This window comes from Gobius niger, assembly GCF_951799975.1.
Source record: "Gobius niger genome assembly, contig: SCAFFOLD_36, whole genome shotgun sequence".
Lineage (NCBI taxonomy): Eukaryota > Metazoa > Chordata > Actinopteri > Gobiiformes > Gobiidae > Gobius > Gobius niger.
In genome coordinates this window covers 320217-333469 of record NW_027639156.1, presented here as the reverse complement: position 1 = coordinate 333469, position 13253 = coordinate 320217, and the positions used below count along the sequence as shown (strand labels likewise).

General features: G+C 35.1%; 1 protein-coding gene across 1 annotated transcript in view; it reads right to left on the bottom strand.

Annotated features, from left to right (window-relative positions):
- The window catches only part of LOC306982830 (kinesin-like protein KIF21A), a gene marked incomplete at its 3' end in the record, with an annotated part of 103926 nt that overhangs the window by 37841 nt on the left and 52832 nt on the right, over nt 1-13253 (bottom strand). The window contains exons 8-14 of the mRNA XM_079583280.1: nt 9550-9657; nt 8564-8632; nt 8003-8130; nt 4692-4830; nt 4355-4609; nt 2842-2946; nt 2082-2247 (exon numbers count right to left, since the gene is read on the bottom strand). Of these exons, the coding sequence (XP_079439406.1) occupies nt 2082-2247; nt 2842-2946; nt 4355-4609; nt 4692-4830; nt 8003-8130; nt 8564-8632; nt 9550-9657 (970 nt within the window). The remainder of the gene's footprint in view (nt 1-2081; nt 2248-2841; nt 2947-4354; nt 4610-4691; nt 4831-8002; nt 8131-8563; nt 8633-9549; nt 9658-13253) is intronic.

Sequence of the window (13253 nt, the reverse complement as noted above, 5' to 3'; positions counted from 1 at the left end):
ACAGGAGAAAATAGGTTGGAAATTTGGAAATAAAATTAGGGAAAAATAGTTTTTTTTTATTTTGCCTTCTGCCGTCTGTTAAAAAATTTGGGGAAAATACGTTTAAAAAATTTGGAAATTAAAAAAAAAAAGTAATAATGAAGAAAATTTGGGAAAATCTGGAAACATTTGGGGAAAAATGAGGGTAAAAAAGTTTTAAAAATTAGGGGGGAAAAAGATAATAGAAAAAATTGGGAATTAGTATAGAAGAAAATTTGAAAAAAATTGGAAAAAATCTGTTTTAAAAATGTTCAAAAAAGTGAACAAAAATGGCAAGAAATGGGGAATCAATACAGGAGAAAATAGGTTGGAAAAATTGAAAAAAAAAATGAAAAAATGAGAAGAAATTGGAAATAAAATTAGGGAAAATAGTTTTTTTATTTTGCCGTGTGTTTTGGACGCTCATCTTCTGTAAGTGTAGATGTTTGCAGCACATTTCTGAAACTCGACAAAGTCTCCACAAACACTGAGATGTTTATTTGTCGCTTTGGCCCAGCTCTGGTTCAGCCTGAGGAGCAGCAGAAGGTTAGGCCTGCAGGGGGCGCTGGTTAGGCCTGCAGGGGGCGCTGGTTACGCCTGCAGGGGGCGCTGGTTAGGCCTGAAGGGGGCGCAGGTTACGCCTGCAGGGGGCGCAGGTTAGGCCTGAAGGGGGCGCAGGTTACGCCTGCAGGGGGCGCAGGTTAGGCCTGCAGGGGGCGCTGGTTAGGCCTGAAGGGGGCGTTGGTTAGGCCTGCAGGGGGCGCTGGTTACAGAGTGAGAGCATGTGGTTTCACTGACTCACCGTTAAACTCGAGAACTAAATCTGTAAAAACAAAACAGGCACAAAAGGAACAAAAGGAAATGAATAATACGGACTTCACTTGAACACAACACCAGACCAAAGGAAAGCTCGGTCTGTGCAGGGCCGGACCGGCCACATGTCCTGTATTCTGGAAGAGACAGAAGGGCCACCGGCTCTAGGGCCACCGGTCTGGCCCCTCACTTTACCCTCACCCCCGGGTGAAACCGAACTTTATCCAAATCTAAAAGCTTAACCTCTTAACTCCCGCCTGAACCGAGAGGATCTTTTTCCTCACCTTATCACTTTTTTTTTCCATCATTTTTTTGTTGGGTATTCAACTCATTTTTAAAACTTTTTTGTCATTTTTTCGTCAATTTTTTTGTCATTTTTTTGTCATTTTTTGTCGATTTTTTGTCGATTTTTTGTCATATTTTTGTCTTTTTTTTGGTCAATTTTTGTCTTTTTTTTGTCACATTTTTGTCTTTTTTTTGTCAATTTATTCGTCAATTTTTTTGTCACATTTTTGTTATTTTTTGTTAATTTTTTGTCATTTTTTGGTAATTTTTTGTCATTTTTTTGTCACATTTTGTCTTTTTTTTTGTCAATTTTTTTGTCAATTTTTGTCTTTTTTGTCACATTTTTGGTCAATTTTTTATCAAATTTTTGTCACATTTTTGTAATTTTTATGTAATTTGTTGTCAATTTCTTGTAAATTTTTTGTCTTTTTTTCGTCAATTTTTTTGTCATTTTTTGTCAATTTTTTGTCAATTTTTTGTCAATTTTTTGTCAATTTTTTGTCAATTTTTTATCAATTTTTTGTCACTTTTTTGTAATTTTTTTGTCTTTTTTTTGTCTATTTTTTCGTCAATTTCTTGTAACATTTTTGTAAATGTTTTGTCACACTTTTGTCATTTTGTCATAATTTTTATGTCTTTTTTTGTGGCATTTTTTGTCAAATTTTATCATTTTTTTGCAAATTTGTCGTGAAATTTTTGGCACTTTTTCATAATTTTTTGTCATTTTTTGGTCAAAATTTTGTACATTTTTTTTGTGACATTTTTGGTCAGTTTTTTGTCACATTTCCATCATTGTTTTCGTCTCAGTTTTGTTGCTATTTTCACAGCTTTTTTCCAGAAGCTTTTGGATTGGGGTAAAGCCAAACTGGAGAAAATGTGCTCGGTTCAGGCGGGAGTTAAGGGGTTAAATGTGCTGGATAAGCAACAAAAACGTGAGAGAGAGATCTGAGTCCGGTTTGTCGTACCGTGCAGGGCGTTCCCGAGCAGGGCGTCCAGCTCCGGGTTAAGCTCCGCCTTCTCCTTCAGCATGTGGAACAGCAGCTGGTTCTGGGTGGCGCTGGTCACTTCAGTCTGTCTGAGGCGGCCCTCCAGCTCCTTCAGCTGGGACTGGGACTGGGCGGCCTGCAGCCCCTGAACGCACCACAGGGAGAGAGAGGAGAGGTCACTGAACGCACCACAGGGAGAGACAGAGGAGAGGTCAGTGAACGCACCACAGAGAGACAGAGTAGAGCCTAGGTCAGTGAAGAGAGGTCACTTTTTCCCCCTTTTTTTTAATTTCTACCCAATTTTACCCTATTTCTTTTCCAAAATGTTTCCACTTTTCCTTCCAATTTTTCCTCACTTTTCCCCACAACTTTCCAATTTTTCTCACTATTTTGTCCCAATTTTTACTCTGTTTTTCTCCGATTTATTCCCTTCCTCCACCAATTTCTCAATATTTTCCCCCTATATTTTTCCACATTTTCCCCTCACCAATTCATTCCCTTTTTTCCCATTCTTTGCCCTTTAGTTTCCCAATTTCCCGCCCATATTTTCCCTTATTTTGGAAATATTATGGGAATATCTCATCTGTAGCTTCAAGTCTTTTGGAGATAATTTCCTCCTCCCCTGGATTCATGGTTTAGGTTGATATAAATATTAACACTGGAGACGTAAAAGACCTGTCAGTATCAGTATCAGTATCAGTATAAGTATAAGTATAAGTATAAGTATGAGTATAAGTACCTTGCTGATGGCCATGGTCATGAAATGGTCCAGGAGAAAACGAGCCTCGGCCAAAGAGCAGGATCCGATCAGCGCAGAGACGTCAGCGGCGTCGGCGGCGTCGTCCTGAGGCGACAAACAGGAAGTGACAACAAACAGGAAGTGACAACACACAGGAAGTGACTTTTATTTTATATCGAAATCAAACATCTGCAGCTGGAGATCGAGGTTTCTTCATCCAGAGCTGAGCGTTTGAGACTCATCATTCATAAATCAGGCCTAAAGCTGACCATTCACTCATAAAGAAGTCACACAGGGCGGATCCGCGGCCACCAGGGGGAGCTGTTTCCCCAAGAGCACAACCAGAGTCGTGGGAAGATGTTTTAGTTAGGGGGCGCTGAGGGACAAAATTTACCCCCAAAATACTTTTTCTGAGCATAAATCCTGTTTATTAACCTCTTAACTCCCGCCTGAACCGAGAGCATTTTCTCCAGTTCAGCTTTACCCAAATCCTGTAGGCCAGTGTGACGCCTCATTTGAAAGACCTACAAAACTAAATGGATCTTTTTCCTCATGTCAGTTTTTTTTCAGCACTTTTTTTGTTTTCGCAATTTTTCATTAAATTTTTCTCACTTTTTTGTCAATTTTTTGTCCATTTATGTCATTTTTTTGTAATTTTTTTGTCACTTTTTCGTCAAATTATTCGCACTTTTTTGTCCATTTTTTGTCCATTTTTCATATATTTTTCGCCATATTTTTATTTTTTTTGCCCATTTTTTGTCCATTTTTTGTCACTTTTTCGTCAAATTATTCGCCTTTTTTTGTCAAATTCGTATCACTTTTTCGTCATTTTTTTACAATTTTTTGTCAAATTTTTCTCCGTTTTTTGTCAAATTTCTGTCCATTTTTCGTCAAATTTTTCTCTATTTTTGGTTAAAATGTTGTTAATTTTTGTCATTTTTTCTCACTTTTTCGTCGTTTTTTTTGTCACATTTTTCTCACTTTTTTGTCAAATTTTTGTCAATTTTTCGTCCATTTTTTTGTACATTTTTTGTCACTTTCTCGTTAAAATTATTCAAATTTTTTTGTCAAATTCTTGTCACTTTTTTGTAATTTTTTTGTCACTTTTTCGTCCATTTTTTCGCAATTTTTTGTCAAATTTTTCTCACTTTTTTGTCAAATTTTTCTCACTTTTTTGTCACTTTTTCGTCCTTTTTTTGTCAAATTTTTTCGCAATTTTTCGTCAATTTTTTCTCTTTTTTTTGACACATTTTTGTCAATTTTTGTCATTTTTTGTACATTTTTTGTCACTTTCTCGTCAATGTTTTCTCACTTTTTTCACATTTCCATCCTTGTTTTCGTCTCAGTTTTGTTGCTATTTTCACACTATTTCCCAGAAGCTTTTGGATTGGGGTAAAGCTGGAGAAAATGTGCTCGGTTCAGGTGGGAGTTAAGGGGTTAATATTGCCTGCGGTTCACAAACTATCCACCAGGGGGAGCTGCGGTTCCCACGGCCTTGCTGAGCAGGTCGTACCTTGGCCTCCTCCATCTGCATGATGTTGGCCTGGCAGTCGGAGATGCTGTCGTTGATGTAGTCGATGTTGGCGCTCAGAGCCTCCACCTCGTCCCCCAGAGGAGCCAGAGGAGGATCCAGAGGAGGAGCCAGGGGAGGAGCCAGAGGAGGATCCTGAGCCGTCGACTGGTCCGGGGCGTTGGAGCAGCTCTCCTTCAGCAGACGCTCCCTCCTCCTCACCACCTTCTCCTTCCTCCGAGTCAGCTCCTCGCGTTGCTGCAGGAGGAACACGAGAGGAACCAGGAGTTACCCTCACGCCTGAAGCTGTCTCAGACCTGGACCTGGACCTGGACCTGACCTTCAGCAGGCGGTTCATGTCCGTCTCCATGTTGCAGATGGTGAGTCGCTGCAGAATCACGTCTGAGATCCTTCGCTCCAGACGCTGCCACTTCCCCCGAGCCATTTTACCCAGAAGCCCCCGGCCGCGGTGCGTGAACCTGAGGAGGAGCATCAGCGTGGAGCTCAGTCATTCAAACCAAGACTGTCTTTTACAGGAGAGCGCCCTCTGGTGTCTGGATGAAGACACAGGCCAGAGGGCGGTGTGTGTCTACAAGGTCAGATCAGAATCACCAAAGGGAAGATTCAATATGGAGTTTATATAATATTTATTATTTATATGTTTATAGAATATTTTTATTTATAAGTTTAGAGAATATTTATCATTTATAAGTTTAGAGAATATTTATTATTTATAAGTTTATTCAATATTTATCATTTATAAGTTTATACAATATTTATTATTTATAAGTTTATACAATATTTATTATTTATAAGTTTATACAATATGTATTATTTATAAGTTTACACAATATGTATTATTTATAAGTTTATACAATATTTGTTATTTATAAGTTTATACAATATGTATTATTTATAAGTTTATACAATATGTATTATTTATAAGTTTACACAATATGTTATTTATAAGTTTATACAATATGTATTATTTATAAGTTTACACAATATGTATTATTTATAAGGTTATACAATATGTATTATTTATAAGTTTACACAATATGTATTATTTATAAGTTTATACAATATGTATCATTTATAAGTTTACACAATATAATATTTATAAGTTTATACAATATGTATTATTTATAAGTTTATACAATATGTTATTTATAAGTTTATACAATATGTATTATTTATAAGGTTATACAATATGTATTATTTATAAGTTTATACAATATGTATTATTTATAAGGTTATACAATATGTATTATTTATAAGTTTATACAATATGTACTATTTATAAGTTTACACAATATGTTATTTATAAGTTTATACAATATGTATTATTTATAAGTTTACACAATATGTTATTTATAAGTTTACACAATATGTATTATTTATAAGTTTATACAATATGTATTATTTATAAGTTTACACAATATGTTATTTATAAGTTTATACAATATGTATTATTTATAAGTTTATACAATATGTATTATTTATAAGTTTACACAATATGTTATTTATAAGTTTATACAATATGTATTATTTATAAGTTTACACAATATGTATTATTTATAAGTTTACACAATATGTTATTTATAAGTTTATACAATATGTATTATTTATAGGTTTATACAATATGTATTATTTATAAGTTTACACAATATGTTATTTATAAGTTTATACAATATGTATTATTTATAAGTTTACACAACATGTATTATTTATAAGTTTATACAATATGTATTATTTATAAGTTTATACAATATGTATTATTTATAAGTTTACACAATATGTTATTTATAAGTTTATACAATATGTATTATTTATAAGTTTACACAATATGTTATTTATAAGTTTATACAATATGTATTATTTATAAGTTTACACAACATGTATTATTTATAAGTTTATACAATATGTATTATTTATAAGTTTATACAATATGTATTATTTATAAGTTTACACAATATGTATTATTTATAAGTTTACACAATATGTTATTTATAAGTTTATACAATATGTATTATTTATAAGTTTACACAACATGTATTATTTATAAGTTTATACAATATGTATTATTTATAAGTTTATACAATATGTATTATTTATAAGTTTACACAATATGAATTATTTATAAGTTTATACAATATGTATTATTTATAACTTTACACAATATGTATTATTTATAAGTTTACAAAATATGTATTTATAAGTTTACACAATATGAATTATTTATAAGTTTATACAATATGTATTATTTATAAGTTTATACAATATGTTATTTATAAGTTTATACAATATGTATTATTTGTAAGTTTATACAATATGTATTATTTATAAGTTTACATAATATGTATTATTTATAAGTTTATACAATATGTATTATTTGTAAGTTTACACAATATGTATTATTTATAAGTTTACACAATATGTTATTTATAAGTTTACACAATATGTATTATTTATAAGTTTAAACAATATTTATTATTTATAAGTTTATACAATATTTATTATTCATAAGTTTAAACAATATGTATTATTTATAAGTTTACACAATATGTATTATTTATAAGTTTACACAATATGTATTATTTATAAGTTCATAGAATATTTATTATTTCTAAGTTTTTAGAATATTTGTAAGTTTATAGGGACAGAACAAGAGGCTAATGTTACAAATAACCCATGTTCTAACAGCTCATTCATTTAACTTTACTTTTAAACTCGTTAATAAACTCGTACTAAATTGGTGTAAAATTGGGAAATTTGTTCTGAAAAAACTAATTGTAAAAATAAAAAAAATACAAAATAGGGAAAATTTCGGGTGAAGAAATGGGACAAATTGGGGAAATTTTAGAAATATTTGCAAAATATGTAGTAAAATTTGGGAAATTATGGGGCGAAAACTTTGAAAAATTAGGAAAATATAATTGGAAACAGTTGGAGATATCTTGTAACAAGTAACAATTTGGGAAAGTAAAAAAATATGATGATGATAAAAAATGAACAAAACATCAACTGGCAAAATTGTAAAAGAAACTTGGGAAAATGTCAAAAAAAAAATTGGGGGAAAAAAATTGTGAAAATTTCGTAGGGGAGGAAATGGAAAAAAATGGGGAAATTTTGGAAATCTTGGTGAGAAATGTAGTAAAATTTAGGACATTTTTGGGGCAAAAAATTGGAAATCTCGTCGATTCAGGACAATTATTATTTTGACATATTTTTGATGGTTTTAAAAAATGTCGCTTTATCACAGAAAGTCCCAAACATGTGAAGGTGATGTTCTGGACCCTGGTTCTGGATCACTGACAGACCTGGCTCTGGTTCTGGATCACTGACAGACCTGGCTCTGGTTCTGGCTCTGGTTCACTGACAGACCTGGCTCTGGTTCTGGATCACTGACAGACCTGGCTCTGGTTCTGGATCACTGACAGACCTGGCTCTGGTTCTGGCTCAGGCTCTGGCTCTGGTTCTGGATCACTGACAGACCTGGCTCTGGTTCTGGCTCTGGTTCTGGTTCTGGCTCTGGCTCTGGTTCTGGATCACTGACAGACCTGGCTCTGGTTCTGGCTCTGGTTCTGGCTCTGGTTCTGGCTCTGGTTCTGGCTCTGGTTCTGGTTCTGGTTCTGGTTCTGGATCACAGACCTGGTCCCGTTGAGTCCAGAGAAGCTCCTGCTGCCTCCGGATCCGCTCCTGAAGTCTTGGCTCTGGTCGGTTCCTCGGCGCTGGACTCTCCCTGAGGCGGGACGGACCTGCCTCCTCAGAGCGCTCACCTGAGCAGCAGACAGACAGGCAGAGAGAGAGAGAGACAGACAGACAGACAGACAGACAGACAGACAGACAGACAGACAGACAGACAGACAGACAGACAGACAGACAGACAGACAGACAAGCAGAGAGACAGACGGACAGACAGACAGAGAGACAGACAGACAGACAGGCAGACAGACGGACAGACAGGCAGAGAGAGAGAGAGACAGACAGACAGACAGACAGACAGAGAGACAGACAGACAGACAGACAGACAGACAGAGAGACAGACAGACAGACAGACAGGCAGACAGACAGGCAGACAGACAGACAGACAGGCAGACAGACAGACAGACAGACAGACAGACAGACAGACAGACAGACAGACAGACAGACAGAGAGAGAGACAGATGAGTCAGTGAGACGGTTGGTTAACCTCAGACCTGACTCACTCACCTCCTCCGTCTTCCTGCGCAGGATCAGCTCCTGTTGTCTCTTCTGAGCCTCCAGTAACTTCAGCTGGTGCTACACACACAACACAACACAACAAGACAATAACACAACAACACAACAACACAATAACACAACAATAATACAACAACAACACAACAACACAACAATAACACAACAATAACACAACAATAACACAACAACAACACAACAACACACAAAGGCAGCTTTAGAAAATGTGGAAAGTACTTATTAGTACATATTTACACATTTACATGAACTTGGTAAAAGCCATTGTTGGTCAGGATTGTAGTAATAGTACTTCCTGTCTCCTCTGGTCCTTACAGTACTGCAGTATCAGTAGTATTTAATAGTAGTAGTACTGGTACCTCCTGCTTCCTCTGGTCCTCACATTACTGCAGTATCAGTAGTATTTCGTAGTAGTAGTACTGGCACCTCCTGTCTCCTCTGGTCCTTATAGTACTGCAGTATCAGTAGTATTTCGTAGTAGTAGTACTGGCACCTCCTGCTTCCTCTGGTCCTCACATTACTGCAGTATCAGTAGTATTTCGTAGTAGTAGTACTGGCACCTCCTGTCTCCTCTGGTCCTTATAGTACTGCAGTATCAGTAGTATTTCGTAGTAGTAGTACTGGCACCTCCTGCTTCCTCTGGTCCTTACAGTACTGCAGTATCAGTAGTATTTGATAGTAGTAGTACTGGCACCTCCTGTCTCCTCTGGTCCTTATAGTACTGCAGTATCAGTAGTATTTCGTAGTAGTAGTACTGGCACCTCCTGCTTCCTCTGGTCCTCACATTACTGCAGTATCAGTAGTATTTCGTAGTAGTAGTACTGGCACCTCCTGTCTCCTCTGGTCCTTATAGTACTGCAGTATCAGTAGTATTTCGTAGTAGTAGTACTGGCACCTCCTGCTTCCTCTGGTCCTTACAGTACTGCAGTATCAGTAGTATTTGATAGTAGTAGTACTGGTACCTCCTGCTTCCTCTGGTCCTTCTTTAAGGTGGCGATCTCTCGGTTCCGTCGAGACTCGTTGGTCCGGTTCTTCTCCTGCTGCTCCTTCATCTGCTTCATCAGACGGACCTGAAACGTTTGGAGATGGTTCCTCTTAACTACAGAAGAACCTCGGAGTCTGTGGGAGATGAAGACCATCACTGAGGTTCTTCTACAGAGGGACTATAGAGAGCATCACTGAGGTTCTTCTACAGAGGGACTATAGAGAACATCACTGTGTGGTTCTTCTACAGAGGGACTATAGAGAGCATCACTGAGGTTCTTCTACAGAGGGACTACAGAGAACATCACTGAGGTTCTTCTACAGAGGGACTATAGAGAGCATCACTGAGGTTCTTCTACAGAGGGACTATAGAGAGCATCACTGTGGGGTTCTTCTACAGAGGGACTATAGAGAGCATCACTGTGGTTCTTCTACAGAGGGACTATAGAGAACATCACTGAGGTTCTTCTACAGAGGGACTATAGAGAGCATCACTGAGGTTCTTCTACAGAGGGACTATAGAGAGCATCACTGAGGTTCTTCTACAGAGGGACTATAGAGAACATCACTGAGGTTCTTCTACAGAGGGACTATAGAGAACATCACTGAGGTTCTTCTACAGAAGGACTATAGAGGACATCACTGAGGTTCTTCTACAGAAGGACTATAGAGGACATCACTGAGGTTCTTCTACAGAGGGACTATAGAGAACATCACTGTGAGGTTCTTCTACAGAGGGACTATAGAGAACATCACTGTGAGGTTCTTCTACAGAGGGACTATAGAGAACATCACTGTGAGGTTCTTCTACAGAGGGACTATAGAGAACATCACTGTGAGGTTCTTCTACAGAGGGACTATAGAGAGTATCACTGTGAGGTTCTTCTACAGAGGGACTATAGAGAGCATCACTGAGAGGTTCTTCTACAGAGGGACTATAGAGGACATCACTGAGGTTCTTCTACAGAGGGACTATAGAGAACATCACTGAGGTTCTTCTACAGAGGGACTATAGAGAACATCACTGTGGTTCTTCTACAGAGGGACTATAGAGAGCATCACTGAGGTTCTTCTACAGAGGGACTATAGAGAACATCCTTGTGAGGTTCTTCTACAGAGGGACTATAGAGAGCATCACTGAGGTTCTTCTACAGAGGGACTATAGAGAACATCCTTGTGAGGTTCTTCTACAGAGGGACTATAGAGAGCATAAATGTAAAAAAAAATATGAAAAAAAAAAAGAAAAAAAATGCTAAATTAAAAAATGCAATAAATAAATCAATATATGAAAAAATAGAAAAAAAATGCAAAAAAAAAACAAGAAAAAAAGGGAAAAAATTAAAATTAAAATAATAAAATCAAAAAAAATAATGAAAAAAAAAAGGAAAAAATTAAAAATGTAAATAAATAAAAAAAAAATATGAAAAAAGATAAAAAATGAAAAGAAAAGAAAATAAAAAAGGGAAAAAAGGAAATAAATAAAAAAAAAATATGGAAAAAAAGAAAAAATAAAGGTAATTTTTTTTTACTAAAAATGAAAAATAAAATATGAAAAAAACTAAATAAAAAAAAACGATTATGCTAATTATGTAATCGTTCAGTGTAATAATCGAAATCGTAATCAAATTTAGATTAATTGCACAGCCCTAATAGAGAGCATCACGATGGGGTTCTTCTACAGAGGGACTATAGAGAGCATCACTGAGGTTCTTCTACAGAGGGACTACAGAGAACATCACGGTGAGGTTCTTCTACAGAGGGACTATAGAAAACATCACTGAGGTTCTTCTACAGAGGGACTATAGAGAACATCACTGTGAGGTTCTTCTACAGAGGGACTATAGAGAGCATCACTGTGAGGTTCTTCTACAGAGGGACTATAGAGAGCATCACTGTGAGGTTCTTCTACAGAGGGACTATAGAGAGCATCACTGAGGTTCTTCTACAGAGGGACTATAGAGAACATCCTTGTGAGGTTCTTCTACAGAGGGACTATAGAGAACATCACTGAGGTTCTTCTACAGAGGGACTATAGAGAACATCACTGAGGTTCTTCTACAGAGGGACTATAGAGAGCATCACCGAGGTTCTTCTACAGAGGGACTACAGAGAACATCACTGAGGTTCTTCTACAGAGGGACTATAGAGAACATCACTGAGGTTCTTCTACAGAGGGACTATAGAGAGCATCACTGAGGTTCTTCTACAGAGGGACTATAGAGAGCATCACTGTGAGGTTCTTCTACAGAGGGACTATAGAGAGCATCACTGTGAGGTTCTTCTACAGAGGGACTATAGAGAGCATCACTGTGAGGTTCTTCTACAGAGGGACTATAGAGAACATCACTGTGGTTCTTCTACAGAGGGACTATAGAGAACATCACTGTGGTTCTTCTACAGAGGGACTATAGAGAAAAAAAAAATAAAAAGAAAAAAAGGGGAAAAAAAAGGAAAAAAAAGAAAATGAAAAAATGAAAAAAAATAAAAAATAATGAAAAAAAAGAAGAAAAAAGAAAAAAAAGGAAAAAAAAGAAAATAAAAAATAAAAAAAATAAATGAAAAAAAAAATAATTAAAGGAAAAAAGGAAATAAATAAAAAAAATATGTGGAAAAAAAAAAGAAAAGAAAAAGAAAATAAAAAATGAAAAAAGTAAATAAATATAACAAAATTTATGAAAAAAAATGCTAATTTTTTTTGGGAAAAATATATGAAAAAAACGAAAAGAAAAAAAAAGATTATGCTAATTATGTAATCGTTCAGTGTAATAATCAAAATCGTAATCAAATTTAGATTAATTGCACAGCCCTAATAGAGATCATCACTGTGAGGTTCTTCTACAGAGGGACTATAGAGAGCATCACTGAGGTTCTTCTACAGAGGGACTATAGAGAGCATCACTGAGGTTCTTCTACAGAGGGACTATAGAGAACATCACTGTGAGGTTCTTCTACAGAGGGACTATAGAGAGCATCACTGTGAGGTTCTTCTACAGAGGGACTATAGAGAACATCACTGAGGTTCTTCTACAGAGGGACTATAGAGAGCATCACTGAGGTTCTTCTACAGAGGGACTATAGAGAACATCACTGTGAGGTTCTTCTACAGAGGGACTATAGAGAACATCACTGAGGTTCTTCTACAGAGGGACTATAGAGAGCATCACTGAGGTTCTTCTACAGAGGGACTATAGAGAGCATAAATGTAAAAAAAATATGAAAAAAAAGAAAAAAAAATGCAAAAAAAAGAAAAACAAAGAAAAAAAAAGAAAATTAAAACAAATAAACAAAAATAAAAAAAATAAAAAATGCAAAAATAAATAAATAAATCAATATATGAAAAAATAGAAAAAAATGCTAAAAAATTAAATAAAAGAAAATAGGAAAAAAAATAATTTAATAAAAAGAAAAAATGAAAAAAATTAATGAAAAAAAAATGAAAAATGTAAATAAATAAAAAAATATATGAAAAAAAGATAAAATATGAAGAAAAAAACAATTTTAAAAAAGGAAAAAAGGGAAAAAAGGAAATAAATAAAAATTATGGAAAAATAAATGCAAAAAAAATATAAAAATAAAAAAAAAGGTCAATTTTTTTTACAAAAAATTAAAAATAAAATATGAAAAAAACGAAAAAAAAAAATAACATTATGCTAATTATGTAATCGTTCAGTGTAATAATCGA